Source organism: Medicago sativa, chromosome 2 (assembly GCF_051527215.1).
Source record: "Medicago sativa cultivar Bolivia chromosome 2, Bolivia_mono, whole genome shotgun sequence".
NCBI classification, from domain to species: Eukaryota; Viridiplantae; Streptophyta; class Magnoliopsida; order Fabales; family Fabaceae; genus Medicago; species Medicago sativa.
Window position 1 is genome coordinate 58413773 of NC_140750.1, and position 17160 is coordinate 58430932.

At 36.9% G+C, this 17160-nt stretch overlaps 1 protein-coding gene across 1 annotated transcript; it reads left to right on the forward strand.

The window, feature by feature from the left end:
* The first annotated feature begins 11585 nt into the window (after positions 1–11585).
* On the forward strand, positions 11586–14269 carry LOC146949290 (F-box protein At1g80960-like). Its single transcript, XM_085741511.1, has 4 exons — positions 11586–11874; positions 12257–12964; positions 13224–13370; positions 13594–14269. The coding sequence occupies exons 1-4, from the start codon at positions 11599–11601 to the stop codon at positions 13975–13977; spliced, it is 1515 nt and encodes a 504-aa protein (XP_085597637.1). The 5' UTR covers positions 11586–11598; the 3' UTR covers positions 13978–14269.
* Positions 14270–17160: the final 2891 nt, after the last annotated feature.

Sequence of the window (17160 nt, forward strand, 5' to 3'; positions counted from 1 at the left end):
AGATATAGTTACTTGTCTTTTATCAACCTCATTTTTGCATGAACCGCCCTTTCGGGTTTTCGGTTCATCGAGGCGCTCATTCTTGCCTGAGTTGCGTACAATCTCAGCGAGCTTTTCATATTCATTTTTTTTGTCCCTAACTTTTGCCTGGATCGCCCTTTTGGGTTTTCGATCCACCGGGAAGCGCATTTTTGCCTAGGCCGCCCTTTCGGGTTTTCGACCTACCACGCTGTTCTTTTCTTTTTAGACAAAGTATTTCTTGACTATATCGGCATTAACAGGACTTGGAAGCTCAACATCATCCGTGTGTGTAAGGATCAAAGCACCACCAGAGAAAGCCTTCTTGATAACATAAGGACCTTCATAGTTAGGTGTCCACTTGCCCCTTGGGTCGGGTTGCTGACTTATCCTTCTTTTCAATACAAGTTCGCCTTCCTTGAATTCCCGCGGTCGGACTTTCTTGTCAAAAGCATTCTTCATTCGCACTTGATACAACTGTCCATGAGTCATGGCATCCATACGCTTCTCTTCAATTAGATTCAATTGATCATACCGACTTTGACACCATTCAGCCTCAGTTAACTTTGCTTCCATAATCACTCGAAGAGATGGAATCTCCACTTCCAGAGGGAGAACTGCTTCCATACCATATACAAGAGAGAAAGGGGTTGCCCCGGTTGAACTGCGCACTGTAGTACGGTAATCATGCAGGGCGAAAGGTAGCATTTCATGCCAGTCTTTGTAAGTAGTGACCATCTTCTGAACAATCTTCTTGATGTTCTTGTTAGCGGCCTCAACTGCACCATTCATCTGAGGTCTATAAGGAGAAGAGTTATGATGTTCAATTTTGAATTCCTCACATAAAGCTTGCATCATACTATTGTTCAGATTGGAACCATTGTCAGTGATGATCTTGTTGGGAACACCATATCGACAGATGATGTTATTCTTGATAAACTTGACAACCCCTTGCTTGGTCACATTTGCATAGGAGGCAGCTTCAACCCACTTGGTGAAATAGTCAATTGCCACTAGGATGAAGCGATGTCCGTTGGACGCTTTTGGTTCAATTCTTCCGATCATGTCAATGCCCCACATAGAGAAAGGCCATGGGGAAGATATAACATTGAGGGCATGTGGAGGCTCATGAATCTTGTCAGCATAAATTTGACACTTGTGGCATCTTTTAGCATGCTTGTGGCAGTCACGCTCCATAGTCATCCAATAATAGCCGGCTCTTAACAGTTTTCTTGACATGGTGTGACCCGAAGCATGGGTCCCAAAGGTACCATCATGTACATCATGCATCAATTTCTCAGCTTCTTGTTTATCCACACACCTCAACAAGACCATGTCATAGTTCCTCTTGTATAGGATTTCTCCGTCCAGAAGGAATCTACTAGCCCATCGTCTCAAAGTCTTTTTATCCCTGTTGGAAGCACCAGGTGGATATTCAAGATTCTGCAAGAATTGTTTGATGTTGTAATACCAAGGCTTTTTGTCATTCACATCTTCATTAGCTTGATCTGGCATATTTTCAATAGTAAACACATGAGCGGGCCTATCAAGACGCTGCACTTTGATTACGGGCACATCATTCCAGTGATTGACACGAAACATGGAAGACAGAGTAGCAAGAGCATCAGCCATCTGATTTTCATCCCGAGGGATGTGATGCAGCCCAACCTTGGTAAAGTATGTCAACAGACGTCTTGCATAGTCACGGTAAGGGATTAGCTTCTCATGATGAGACTCCCATTCACCCTTTATCTGATTAATAACAAGTGCAGAATCTCCATAGATGTCAAGGTGTTTAATTCTCAGATCAAGGGCTTCTTCAATGCCCAAGATGCATGCTTCATATTTAGCTATGTTGTTTGTGCATTCGAAAGTTATTCGAGCGGTGAAAGGAATGTGGTGCCCCTGCGGAGTTACAATGATGGCTCCGATTCCTTTACCGTAAGCATTGACAGCACCATCAAACACTAATCCCCACTTGCTATTGGGGTCCGGCCCTTCATTGATCAGTGGCTCTTCACAGTCTTTTGCTTTCAGATACATGACCTCTTCGTCAGGGAAATCAAACTTAATCGGCTGGTAATCATCAAGAGGCTGACAAGCAAGATGCTCAGCAAGGACACTTCCTTTGATTGCTTTCTGAGCTTTGTACACAATATCATATTCAGACAACAACATTTGCCAACGTGCGATCTTTCCAGTAACAGCAGGCTTTTCAAAGATGTACTTGATTGGATCCATTCGGGATATCAACCAAGTTGTATGATTCACCATATAATGACGCAGGCGTTTGGCAGCCCAAGCTAAAGCACAACATGTCTTTTCAAGCATCGTATACCGAGTCTCACAGTCGGTGAACTTCTTGCTCAGATAGTAGATAGCATGCTCTTTCTTACCAGTCTCGTCTTGTTGACCGAGGACACAACCCACTGAATCATCTAACACTGACAGATACATAATCAAAGGTCTTCCCTCCACTGGCGGGACGAGGATAGGTGGTTCTACCAGGTATTCTTTAATGCTATCAAAAGCTTCCTGGCATTCATCATTCCATACCACAGGCTGATTCTTTCTGAGCAATTTGAAAATTGGTCCACAGGTAGTAGTCATGTGAGATATGAATCTTGAAATGTAATTCAGACGTCTGAGGAAACCTCTGACTTGCTTTTCTGTTTGAGGGGCCGGCATTTCTCTGATGGCTCGGACTTTGTCAGGATCAACTTCAATGCCTCTCTGGCTGACAATGAAGCCTAGCAACTTTCCAGATCGTACACCGAATGTGAACTTGTTAGGATTCAACCGCAACTTGTACTTTCTTAACCTTTCAAACATCTTTTTCAAATACACAACATGCTGCTCCTCATCACTTGACTTCACAATCATATCATCACCATATACTTCAATCTCTTTGTGAATCATATCATGAAACAGAGTTGTCATACCTCTTTGATAGGTAGCACCAGCATTTATCAAGCCAAACGGCATCACCTTATAACAGAACGTTCCCCACGGAGTGATGAAAGACGTCTTTTCTCTATCTTCCGGTGACATTCGTATCTGATTATAACCAGAGAAACCATCCATAAAGAAGAACACTTTGGATTGAGCAGTACTGTCAACAAGCACATCAATATGAGGCAATGGGAAGTTATCTTTTGGACTAGCTTTATTCAAATCTCTGTAATCCACACACATTCGAACTTTCCCATCTTTCTTTGGTACTGGTACGATGTTGGCAATCCACTCAGGATATTCAGCTGTCATGAGGAAACCCGCATCAATTTGCTTCTGTACTTCAGCCTTGATCTTAAGATCCATGTCTGGACGAGATCTTCTCAATTTCTGTTTGACAGGAGGACATTCAGGTCTTGTCGGTATCCGGTGTTCCACAATCTTGGGATCTAGACCCGGCATATCTTCATAGGACCATGCAAAGACATCTGGATAATCATGGAGAAGCTGAATGATCTTCTTTTTCACTTCTGGCTCAAGTGCAGCACCAATCTTGATCTCTCGCTTGTTCTCGTCAGTACCCAGGTTGATAAGCTCAATCTCTTCCTGGTGAGGCTGAATGGCTCTTCTTTCTTGCTCAAGCAGTCGAGTGATCTCATAAGGTACCTCTTCATAATCATCATCCTCATCTTCAGCTTCATATACAGGGAATTCAAAATTTGGAGGAACCATAGGGTCACTGTGTTCAACGGGTTTATTGTGGTTCAATCTGCATAATATGATTGGGATGATTTTAGAAAAAATGTTTTTTTTTATGCAGATTTTTGAAATTAATAAGAAAAATACAGATGTTTTGGTTTTTTCTGGCATTACCATTATTTCCAAGAAAAAGCACTAAAAGTAAAAAAAACAAAGAGTCGTGAGAAAGACGACAACTTTTTATTGATTAACGGCAATGCCGAAACAAACACGCCCTTACAAAGATATCACTTTCGCCTTGGGCAGAGCGAAAGGATTGTTATTTTGAAAACAAAAAACATGAGCAACAAAACACATTACATGGAAGCATGCATGACTAAAGGAACATCAATGGCTTCCCAATTTCTCACAGTGCCTCCTGGTATGACAAATGCAGGCACGTGACCACTTCCAGCAGCGTCTTCAGCAATGGCATTGATGAACCCAGCACTGTAAAAGGTTCCCTTTGAAACAGCAGATGTTGGGGAGAATCTCAGGCCCTCTTTACGCTTGTTTTCCAAGATCTGAATCACTTTGCCCCAGCCAGCAGCTTGCCCTGCTTGAACAGCCTTCTGGGCGTCTTTCAGTGAAGCCATGCTAGCACCAGCCCTCCGGGGCTCTGCACCCTCGACAGTCAAGCCTTGGAATGACGTCCCTTCTGCGGACCCGTTTCTCATGAACTTGAGCTTCTGATGCAAAGTGGATGTGACTGCTCCAGCGTCGTGGATCCATGGTCTTCCGAGGAGACAGCTGTAAGAGGCATTGATATCCATGACTTGGAAGGTTATTTGGAATGTCTCGGGTCCAACGGTAATTGGCAAGTCCACTTCCCCGAGAACATCCTTGCGGGATCCATCAAAAGCTTTAACCAGATAACTGCTACCCCTCAGAGAAATTCCATGATGGCTCAATTGCCTTAGCGTGGATTCGGGCATTACATTCAGAGATGATCCAGTGTCTACCAATACGTTGGATATCAGGTCAGATCCACAATGTACTGAAATATGTAGAGCCAAGTTGTGGCGTTTCCCTGCTTCGGGGAGCTCATCGTCACCGAACCCCAAGTTGTTGCAGGCAGTAATATTGCTCACTATCCCATCAAATTGATCCACAGAGACTTCATGGTCAACATAAGCTTGCTCCAGTATCTTCATTAACACTTTCCTGTGAGCTTCTGAGCTCAAAAGCAGAGACAAGATGGATATTTTTGACGGAGTTTGCAGCAGCTGGTCAACAATTTTATAGTCGCTCTTTTTAATAAGCCTCAGAATTTCGTCCAGATTAGACTCTTCAATGGGCTGGCCCGAGGGGCTGGCATTCTCTTCCTCAAGGTTAGCCATGTTTCTTCTCTTGTACAATCTTGTTTGATGAATTCTAGCCGGTTGGTAAACCTTACGAGCACGAGCCACCTTTCAGACTGCGGCGGAAAAACCAGGAGACAATGAGCACGGGAAGCCATTTGTGACCGATGAATGATGCATATGATGCATGGTATGCAAATGCGAAAAGACTCTTTTTTTGTCAGAGGACTTTGTCAAAGTGGTTGTGAACATCACGGGGAAACATGGTTTTATTTGAAGATCTTGAGCAAAACTAGAAGTTTAGTTGAGATTGTATCACTTGGTGTTCACATCCGTGATGTTCAAAAGATGACTTGTCTAAGTCCTCCGATAAATGCATGGGAAAAAGTTTATGCATGTATGCATGATTGCATGATTATGTTCAAGTACGGAGAAAACATGGTGGGTTGAAGTTCAAAGTCGAGGGGTCATGGGTGGACACGGTGTCCGGTGAAACTAGGGTTTTAGGATAATAGTAACCGGGTTCTAAGAAGGTTCCCAAGTTGCAACCTCTCCGACGTATCTCATGGTGTCACGAGACAACTCTCGCTCCATGATTATACGTGGAAGGTCTAACTTGAGTGTAGTATCGCGTGACGACTAAAACTCGAGACGACACTCGGTTTAGCCTCCGCACTACGTCCTAGAAAATGGCCATGGATGGGTTTGGTTATCTACGGTTCATAGCGTCATAGAACAATTAGAAGTAAAGTGCCTAAACGCGACAACTCGCGCCGACAACATCACATCCAAAATGCCTCAGCTATGTGGGATTGATCGCATAATCCAAAACACGAGGCAACCCCCGGAATGAATTTTCGATTATATCCCCCCTAAATCCTAAGTTCACTCAGCCCGGGTGCAGGACTTCTGATATTCTCACCCCACACGTTTGCAAGAAATTAAACATTTATTCACATAGGAAAGCAAGTAAAAGAAGCAAGTAAAAATGAAAGCGCAAGCGTGGAAATAAAGACTAGGCGTAACTCTCGAATCTCCCCAGTGAAGTCGCCAGCTGTTTTATCTTGGTTTTCGGGTGTCAAACATTGATTACGTTTGAACCTTTTAAACCGGTGATATCTTATTTTTTCTTGGGAAGGGAAAAAGTAAGCAAAACCCTTGAGAATCGAGGTCCGGGAGTTGTTTTCGCTACGGGAAGGTGTTAGGCACCCATAACGACTATAGTAACCTATAGGAACCGTCTTTAATTTCTACGCGCGCGCTTTATTTTTAAATGCTATTTTGAAAAGATGTTATTAAACCTAAGAGTTACTAAGTGAAGAATTGGAGGGAGAAGAATGTTTTTGGATTTTTTATTTTAGTTGAATTGAAGGAATTTTGTTCCTTGCCTACGTACCCGATTAAGGGATCAAATCCACCGTAGTTCTCTCTCAAAAAATGTTTTTGTTTTTGTTGGTTGATTTTAAGTTTGAAAATGGATTTTGGAAGAATAGAAAGAGGCCTCAAGGGCATGAGATTAGGAAATAGTGAGGTTGGATTAGTGAATTGCAAAAGATGGTCAAAGTATGATTAATTTTCATTGAATTTTTTATTAAGAAAATAAAAGGAAAATTCAATGGGGTTTTGGACCCCAAGGTTTATTTTGAAAATGGTTTGAATGATGCTTGTTCATATTTTTTGGAAAGTTGATTTTTCTAAGTATAAAGCCTAAACATTCATCTAAACATACAATCCTAAACATACATCTAAACATGCATATTCTAGCTATATATCTAAAGTGGTGTGTGTGCATGTGTCGGTGCTTGTGTCGGTGTACATCATTAGAGTCCATTGTCCTTTACATCACACCCTAGATACATTCTATGGCCTCTTTGCCAAGAAATTAAAAGCATGAAAGTAAAATTTTACAAGAATTCCTAAATCTTTACATTCTAATTTTTGGTACAAATTAAGTTGCAAGAAAGAAATAGAGGTGAATATGAGATGAAATGAAGATGCTTATGATGAATATGAAACAATGAACAAATGGTTAGTAGCACAAGATATAAAGCAAGTCAAAGCTATCATAACAAAAGTAAGAAAATTAACATAAGAAAAACAAGCAAAAACAAATGTGAAATAGGCCTAAAATCAACACCAATGCAAGGCTTGAATATGACCTATAATCCTCATACTTCAAAGAGTTTTCAAAGAATTTCAATTCAATTTTCACAAAGAGGATTAAAGGAATATACACTACCAAGCATTTAAGACAAAAAATTAGGCAAATTTTACATTATTTATTCACAAACAAAACTTGGAACACAAGGCATTAATGACATATTCACGAACAACACCAATTTCATGGATTCACAATCACAAATTTCATAAAACTCATATAACAAGGTTCCATATCGAATATTCAAGATTAAGGGACAAGATCATGCAAAATTTTCACAAGAAATCATCAAAAAGTAACATAAAATCACAAGAAAACTCCACATATATTTTTATCAATTTTAACATGCAACAATTATCACAAAAATACCACAAAACTATCAAGAAATATGTATGAATTTTTTGGAATTTTTTAGAGAATTTTTAGACACAAACACATGTAAAATTTCACAATTTTCAACAAAAAATGGTAAACTTTTAACAAGAAAATACTACATATTTTTTAACCAAGATTTAACACATAAAAACACCAAAAAAATGTCAAGAAAATGATCAAGAATACATGAAAATTTTTTAGGAATTTTATCAAAGATTTTGAAACATGCGGGGGGTGTAAACAGCGAGAAATTAGTGAAACATGCAGGAAAAGGGGGGGTTCACGTAGCAGGCATGGCATGAGACAGTTATGGGCTGTAGGAAGTAGCAATGGGCTTGGGTTTGGTGCGGGTTATGGAGCAGGCATGGGTCAGACCCATGGGTTATGGTTAGTTTAATAAAATGGGTTAAGATAGGAGTGTAGTATAAATGGAGAAACACAATACAGGACCTTCATTCTCTCTTTCCCTCAAACGTGTTTTCCTCTCTCCCTTTTACTAAAAATGCAGCGCTGGTCACCACCTTCTTCTCCGACAATCATGCATCTTCCGGCACGGTGGTTGGTGGTGGCACCACCGTGCCGGAGTTTCAAAACACTCCAAATTCAAAACAAATTACATATTCACACATCATTTTTCTTCCTCATTCCAAATCCGAACTTAGTTTTTTCGAAAAGTCTTTTAGAAACGCTAGATCTACAAACTCACACCATACAAAACAAAGGAATAAGAACACGAAAATGAGTACATATTACCTCTGTTCACTTGATGATAAGCTTCGAATTTGTGTACAGCAACAGCCTGCGATTTCCTCCTCTTTCCTTCCGTCCGTTCCGTTGTCGTTGGAAGCTTTCTTGACCTTGCTTGCGATGGATTTGAATGCGTTGAATCTGCGTTCGCGGCTTTAATCTGACCTGAACATTATTGGATTCGACTGGATTATGCTTTGTTGTAAATTCTTGCGTTTTTTCCCATGTTCTTCACTACGCAGCCTTTCCTTCTTCCGAACAGTCCGGATTTCCGCTCATTCTTCTGGATTGGAACACGGTGATGTTGCATACGATGATGGACGTGAATTGATGGTGAAACTGAATTTTTTTTGGATTGGATTTTGGTGGTGTGATTGTGAAAATTGAATGATGAAGGTGGTGGATTACGGTGGTTTTGGTGGTGGTGATGGAGGTTAAAGATGAGGATGGAGGTGGTTAGAGTTGGTTAGGGTGGTTGAAGTGAGTTAGTTATGGTGGTGGAGTTAGTTAGAGGTGAGAAAAATGGTGGAGGAAAAGTTGTTACGTGAGAGAAGAAAAGAGGGAAAAGAAAGAAATTTTTGTGGCTTTTTTGTGTGAATGATTGAATGATTAATTGTGTCGACTTTGACTTGACTTTGACCCATTTATAGATGATGTGGTAAGCCTTGGACCAATGAGGAAATGCCACATGGACTTGACTTGTAACAAACTTTTAAAGACCAATAACATTTGGACACATGGCACTTGGACTCTAACAAACTTAAAAAGGGATTAAAATGCAAATGACAAAAGTGCGCGGACTAAAATGAAAATTAAAACTAAAATTGAGTTGAAAAAGTAAATTGAAAATTAACGTAAAGCGAGACGATTAAAAACGACAAAGCAGTCTAAAACGAATCAGAAATATTATGTGAAATGACCAAAATGCCCCTAGGGGCTTAAAACGACTAAAAATGACTCAGATGAAATTTTAAAATGGATTTTTAACAGGAAATTAAAGCAAGAACTTATCCAAGACTCAGAGACAATTTTTTAGAATTTAAACAGGGCTTTAACACATGAAAAGACTAAAATGCCCCTAGGGGCAAAACTGACTCAAAATGACTTCAAATGCAATTTTTAAAATGAATTTTGACATGAGATTGAGACAAGGACTTATACAAACCAATTTAAAAGACTCAAACAATTTTCAAAGATTAAAATGAATTGAATGCAGGAAATGACTAAAATACCCTTTTATGTGAATTTTGCAAATAACATTGAAATAAAATGCAGAGAAAGACGCAATTGATCAGAGATAGTTCAAATGACTTATAATGCAAGAAAAGAAGAATTGAACAAGTATTTTTAGGTCCAAAATTAGGGTATAACAGGCTACACCACTTCGAGGGAGTGGAATGAGTGGGTTCATTCTTATTTAGGGCCTTTTTTGTGGTGTTTTCCTCCGCAATTCTTCCATCTGGTTTTATTTTTGCTTACCATCGTTGTCTTCAAAGTACGATAGGGATACCCTTGTTGCCTCTGCTTGCTTTCCTTAGATTATTCCAGTCTAAAGCCCAAGATAATTTTTATTCTCCCAGTGTAGTGTTTGCCTGGTTTGAGCCGCAAACTTCTGAATTCTTTGTTTGTCTGCTGTCGGTTATCTAGCCTTTAGTGGATATGATTGTCACACCTCCTGTCTAACCATGACCTCTTCTTTGTGGACATGTCCATGACTACGGTTAGGAGGGGGAAGCTATTCACAAGGTGGACCGATCATTCCTGCTAATTACATGGTCGGGCTCCATTTTGTTAGCGAAGAAGTCTTGGGGCAGGTTTCTGTCTTTAGGGTTCCTGGCTGTCATACCCGACGTCTGCCTAACGTGCTTTCAGATGTTCCCAGTGTTTGGACCGTGGAGGCCCATTTCTTCGAGGACTGTGTATGCATCCCCTAACGACGTGTCTTCATGACGTGCATGGGTGTGTCCTTTACTAAATTGGGGACAAGATCCTTTTCTCCCCGTTCGAGACCAGCGTGCTGAATCGACTGTAGGTTGCTCCATGCCAGTTTCATCCCTTATGTTAGGGCTATATTCAAGCTTTCTCCAGAGTGTGAGTGTTATGTAATTGTGGCTTGGGTGAAAACCTTCCTCTATATCTTCCACCCTTAATGGAAAGGTTAGAGTGGGTCTTCACATCATTGACTCTTATATTTCGTCCAACCCGTCAACTTCTTTGAGCCTTTTATTTGTCCCATTGATAATTACCGGAGCCGCTACCTAGTGGAGAGGCCAGCTCTGTGGCCTCTCGGGAGGTCATTTATAAGCACTCCTCCAGGTCTTTCCACAGTCCTGGTGGTCAAGATGCCAAAGGTTACTTTTCTTTTTCTTCCGCCACTCCTGGTCCAGTTTTTTGAGAACCTCCTAGTTTCCGATTGACTGGGGTGAGCTCCCGAAGCCCAACAACAATTTTATCTCACATTGAAGGACTTCGTCGGTGGATTCAACTCATGAAAATAAGATATTATTTTCACAATCTTCCAACAGACTTAAATTAAATTTAATTATTTTTCATTAACACAACATATACCAATTTGTGATCCATTGAAACTAATAAATGGTGCTATTTACCCCCCTTAAAAAAAACGGTGCCATTGATAAATAAATAACTTTTCTATAGTAATCAAAATCTTTCATATGGTATAGAAATATACTAAAATAAATTAAATTGTGTACGTAACTATTTAGTAGTTTGTTTTAGGGAGATGGAACTATCCTCTAAAAGGTTGTAGATTTTTTATAATTATTTATAATGGTCAATGTTGTATTATGTAAGTTACCATGATTTAATATATCTTTTTAGTAATCTATCAAGATTCATAACGGGCGTGGAATTAACTTTGACTCAAACTACCAAATAATAATAGTATTAAAAATAGAATATTATAAAGGTTTTGACCAAAAAAAGAGAGAATATTATAAAGGTTTGAATTTAAACTTCAAATAAATACACATAAATTAATTAATTAAAATTTGAAATTAATTGACTACTTATTTGACCAGATAATAATAATCATAATAAAAATAAATAAAGAATAGTAAAAAAGGGATCTATTTATTATAGATTTGACTATAAGATGTGCTTTTCTCTTATAAAAGATCATGGTCTGGTTTTCCAAATCATGTAGATGATAGAGAAAAATATTGAGTTGTCGCTAAGAGTTAAACAAAATTCATGCTCCTTCATCTTTCATTTTCTTATCATTTCTTACAAAAGCCAATAATTGCTATCCTTTTTGTTAGATCCTTCTTCAGACCAAGTGAACTAAGAATGGGGGAAGGAGTGGAGAAAGAAGTGAGAGATATGGATGAAGAAGAAGATCTGTTCAACAATCTTCCTGATGTGTTTCTACCTTCTATAGTTTCTTTCCTACCGGCAACCGATGCTGTGAGAACTAGTGTGCTTTCCCATCGTTGGAAAACAATTTGGAAGTACTCTTCGCAACTGAGTTTTAACCAAAGAGAAATGTTGAAATCGTTGATCAAAGTTTATATTGAAACTTATGATAAAAATAAGCGCCTTGAATTGGCAATGCTTCGCAAACAGGTACACTCTTAGAGAAATCATTTAATAGTATTTACAAATTTTTTCTTACATGTTTTACGATTGTAAGTTAATAAAATTTAATCAATCTCTTTACGTTGAAATAACGATTTTTGATTTGATTTTTTTCTTGGTTGACTTAATTCTCTCTAGTTCATCCATCCTTTCCAATACTACAATTAGATTAATAAAAAAGTATAGAGCAGTGATATTTCAATAGTTAGGTTAATCATTTGGTTCAAGCTTTGTTTGAGAGTTGTTTAGAAATGACCATAGAGAATCTAATTCCAAGTTTTTACTTCCCTTTTTGTAATAAAATAGATGAACTTTCAATTCTTAATTCTTTCGAAATATGATATAGATTCCTAAAATTTGTGCATGACAGATTCCTCTTAAATATGCGAATGCATTTTTGGATCCAATTGCAAAATCGGCCTTGTTGATGAAATCAATTATTGATGATCATATCGGTCCTTTGAAAAGTTGCAGCATTAGACATATGTTAGAGAGTTGTGCAAGCGGGGACGTTGTAAGGTGGATGAAGAAACTACTAGAGAAAGGGGTATTAAACGTTTCATTGGAACTTGAATCCAATGATCTACAAAATATTAATGGTGATTGGACAAAATTTGGTGAAATCCTTTTTATGCCTTTTGATGTTTTAACTAGTTTTAAGGTTTTGGAATTGAAGAACTATTATTTGAAAACTACATTTTCCCCTAATCCCCACCATGTTTTGAACACTCTTACTCTTAACAACGTTCGTGTTGAATCAAATGATTTTGAAGACATTCTCTCTCAATGTTTGTCACTTGAAAATCTCACCCTTGAAAAATGTTATTTATTTGGAGATGGGGTCAAGATTGATAGCCCAAGTCTCAAATATTTTAAATTTTTTGATATGATCGTGCATAGGATGTTGATTTCTGCAACTAACATTGAAGTCATTGAGATTGGAACCATTGTATGTAATAATGAAGATCTAATTTTCGAGACCCCAAATCTCCATGTTATCCGTATTTGCAATGATGTGAAAAATCTCGGGAGGCATTTAGCAACAAGGGATATTGTTGAAATTTGCGGTGGCATTTCAGTGAGTTTTTCTTCTCGTATCTACAATATTTCAGTTTGCCCATGAATCAATGTCAATAGTTTGTGCTTTTTGCATAGATACATTTGATTAACTGGAATTAATAAGGATATAATCCAATGTTTTGATTTGCCTATGAAGTAATTTGTTCTTGTTGGAACCCAATAATTTATGTCAATAACTTAAGCCCTATTGTAATTTTCATAATTTAACATTATATATTTATGTATATTATTATAACAATATGTCCTTATTTTCTTAGGTTCGCCGAGGTTGCATGAGGAGTATATTTGACAATTTGGTTACCCTCTGTCTCGACCTAGATTTTACAAATAATAGAAATTTAATAGCTCTTTCGTTTGCACTTAAGTCCAGCCATCAACTAAAGAATCTTCAAATAAATAATCAGGTGCGTTTAGGTTTACTTCAGCCATATGTTAAAAACTATATTTATTTTATGTTACATGTGTTAAATCATACAGGTCTTAGACTGAATATGCAATAAAAAAAATATTGTCATAATATGAAGATTATTTTTTCTGCGTGAAAAATGTTGTAGTCGAGTTAGTCATATTTTATTGCGAACTACTTAGCTATATCCATGAAATGTTTTTTTCTTCAATTTGTTCTAGGTCAATATGGATTACATTTACAATGGTGGCGTAACTGATCAGAATGACAATGCTTGTTTACCGTACCCAGGAGTCTTGTTTTGGCAAAAAAGGGAGCCGTGTCGGTGTGTCACTTACCAACTAAAGTCTCTTTGCATAAGGGGATATACAGGTGGAGAGTTTGAATATGAATTTGTCAAGTACTTAATATTAAACGGTGAAGTTATAGAGAATATTACAATCTGGTTTTTGGATGATTGCTCCTGGAATGAAGTTGTAGCAACTAATTGTCTGCTTTCATACCCAAAGCGTTCTTTTAAATTGTCCTTCGATCTTAAACCTGGAGCAATGTATTCTAGAAAATATGGTGGTAGTTTTAACAAGTGGGTAACAACCCTAAGGTGAAGAGCTTCCTAGCATAAAAAGTGTTTTATTATTATCATATCCAAAGATCACTCTCAAACTCTCCTTTGATCTCAAACATGAGGTACTATATAAGAGAAATTATGGATGTAAGATAAGTGCTTATTGTTAGGAAAAAAAGAAGGTATTTTTAATATGAATAATCTTGGGTTTTGAACAATCCAAGTTGGTATAAGACTTGTGTTTATTTTTTTGGTTATGTGTTTTGGATTTTTAAATGTTTTTCTACTTCATAATTACAAGCTTGATTATAAGCTTTTTATGCACTTAAAAACACACACACACACACACACACACACACACACATATATATATATATATAGATGATGTATATTATGAGAATGGCTATCTTATATGAGAATGATGAGAATGATCATCAACCATTAGATCAAAAATAAATGGTTGCGATTAAAAAGTCATATGTACCTCACTTTATTACATCAATTCTCATAAACTCTTTCCCTTTTCATTTTTTTTCTCCCACAATCATAGCTAAACAAAATTAAATAATATTCCATCTAATTAAGTCATCTTGAATTCGTTGTATACTAAGAAAACAAATTTTTTTTGAATAAACTAAGAAAACAATTAAAAGTAAATTAGTTTTGTTTTATATTTTTGATTGTTCTGATACATTAAATGATACAGACATGTTGAAACTCCATGGAAACATGAGAGAGCTGAAAACACAAGGCGAAAGGGAAACACGATTTCAGATCCACAATCGCGAAACCGCCGTCGCCGGAGGCACAATCAGAATGACGACAATGAAAAGTCAAACTCAATTTCAACCATTGTTGTGATTTTGGATTTACAAACGAAAATAGCATTGTACACATTTGAAAGTGATGAGCACAGAGAAGGGAGGCGGTGACAATTTAATTATCACATACATTTACAATTTATATTAAAAAAGGATTCATGTATTTTTACAAAAAGGAAAAAAAAAAAAAAAAGGTGAGAGAGAAAGAACCTAGGAAGTTTATCATGTAAAATCCTAGTATTAAATCTCTAGTTTAAATCATATTTATGGGAGTGATGATTGTGGAGAGAAGAAGATGAAAAGGGAAATGAGTTTATGAGAATTGATGTAATAAGGTGAGGTATATATGTGAGTTTTTAATCTCAACCATTTATTTTTGATCAAATGGTTGATGATCATTCTCATCATTCTCATATAAGATAGTCATTCTCATAATATACATCCTCATATATATATATATAATCCTTAAATTATTTCAAATTGATGCAAAGATCACCGGATGCTCTTGTATCGATCCAAAACAAGCTATCATTCATAATCTCTAAATGGTAAGGTAAACTTCTCTCTTACCTTAAACTTCCAAAAGTTAGACCCTACGCTCTAATCTACTCTCCCTTTTGAGTTTCTTCAAGCTAGATCTTCTTCTCCCTTGAAATTCTTCTTTCTTCCTCTTTCTCTATTTTTCTTTCTTCTCCCACTTTGCCTCTTTTATCTCAATTGTGACAAATGAGCTCTTGACATAATTTTCACAAAGACTTCTTATATTATTATATACTAATGAGCTTAGTAACTTTCAATCGCTCATAAAATATTACTACATAATTGCTTCATTAAAACCCTCACTATTACCCATACACCACTATTCCATTAATTACTCAATAAACTACTAATTTCATTAAATAACTCTCCATGCCCAAAATTACTAAAATACACTTCATTCTAAAATAACTAAATTACCCTTACTCTTTAAATGATCAAAATACCCCTATCGTCTAAAAATATACTAATCTCAACTCAAACACATCAAATAAGAAATTAAATAAATTTAATAAATAAATAAATAATCCTAGCGAAAATAGGGGTGTTACAGGTGGGGTGGGACACAACTAACCTTACTATCGCGTCATTTTTCGGATATCATAGCTATATAATTAGCTTTGACTCACTATTTTTATTCACGACTTGAACTTTTAATTTTTAAAGAGAATGGGAAAAAGTTCAAATAAACCATTTTAAAGATTTTGTGGTTCGGGGGTTAGTTACATAAAGGGAAGGTATTAACACCCTTTATGTTCGTAGTATCCTACAAAAACCTCTTGATTTTATTTATATTCTCAGCTATAACTTGCTTATTTTTTAAAGACGGAATTAGAGTAGTGATTAAAAGAAAAAAGAAGATTGTTTTTATTTACATTTTTTATGGTTTGGAAGGACATGGTCCTTTACCTACGTACCCGTGAGGGATCAAAACCTCGTAGTTCGGGGTAAAACTACCGTCTGATTTGTTTTGTGTTTTTTATTAGATTTTTGAAAGGGTTTGTAAATAAAAGCCAAGTGGAAAATAAGAATTTGTTTGTGTTTTTTTATATTAAAAGAATATAACTCAAAGCATAATTAAGTTGATTGAAATTTGATTAAGAAAATAAAATAAAAATGGGAATCACTTGATTTAGTCTCAAGGTTTGTTATAAAAAAAGATTTTTGTGAATTTTGGTTATTTGCATGTTTTTGTTGTTTTTAATTAATTAAAACTAATGTAGCAATAAAATAAAACGTAGGAATTTCGTAGTGACGTTGGATCACCACAAAATCCTTTAACCTAACCTATTTTTTTTGCATTATATATATATATATATATATATATATATATATATATATATATAAAGCGGTAAAGAAATAAAAGGACACACACTTTTTCTGATTTATGGTTTACATTTGGCCAGCCACCCTAGGTGGCGGCGCCGCCGCCGGAGAAAAATCCTTTTTTTTTTCGAGGCTTCTTCTTCCCTTTTCTTTTTCTTCTTCGATTTTTATATTTTCTACACACAACAAAAATAAGACTCAAAAGCCCTAGATCTATAAAACACTATACCTTCTGGATCTAATTTGGGATGGATCTGTGGCTTGGGTTGAATTTTTGCAGGTTGTTGTTGTTGAGATTTGTTGCTTACTGACTCTTAATGCGGGTTTTTGTGTGTTACTGTGTGTGAAAATTGTGTGGTTCAAATTGTGTGTGAAATTGTTGTCCTTGTTTCTGTTCCTTGCAATTCCTTTTAAGGTCAATTCACATTTCCAGAATGGAAATTGATTTAAAAAGCATTGATGAGAAATGAATGAGGAAACACGTTTTTGGTGAAAAAAGGAAAGAATGAAAGCTGACTTTTGCAGTCTGCAATTGATTG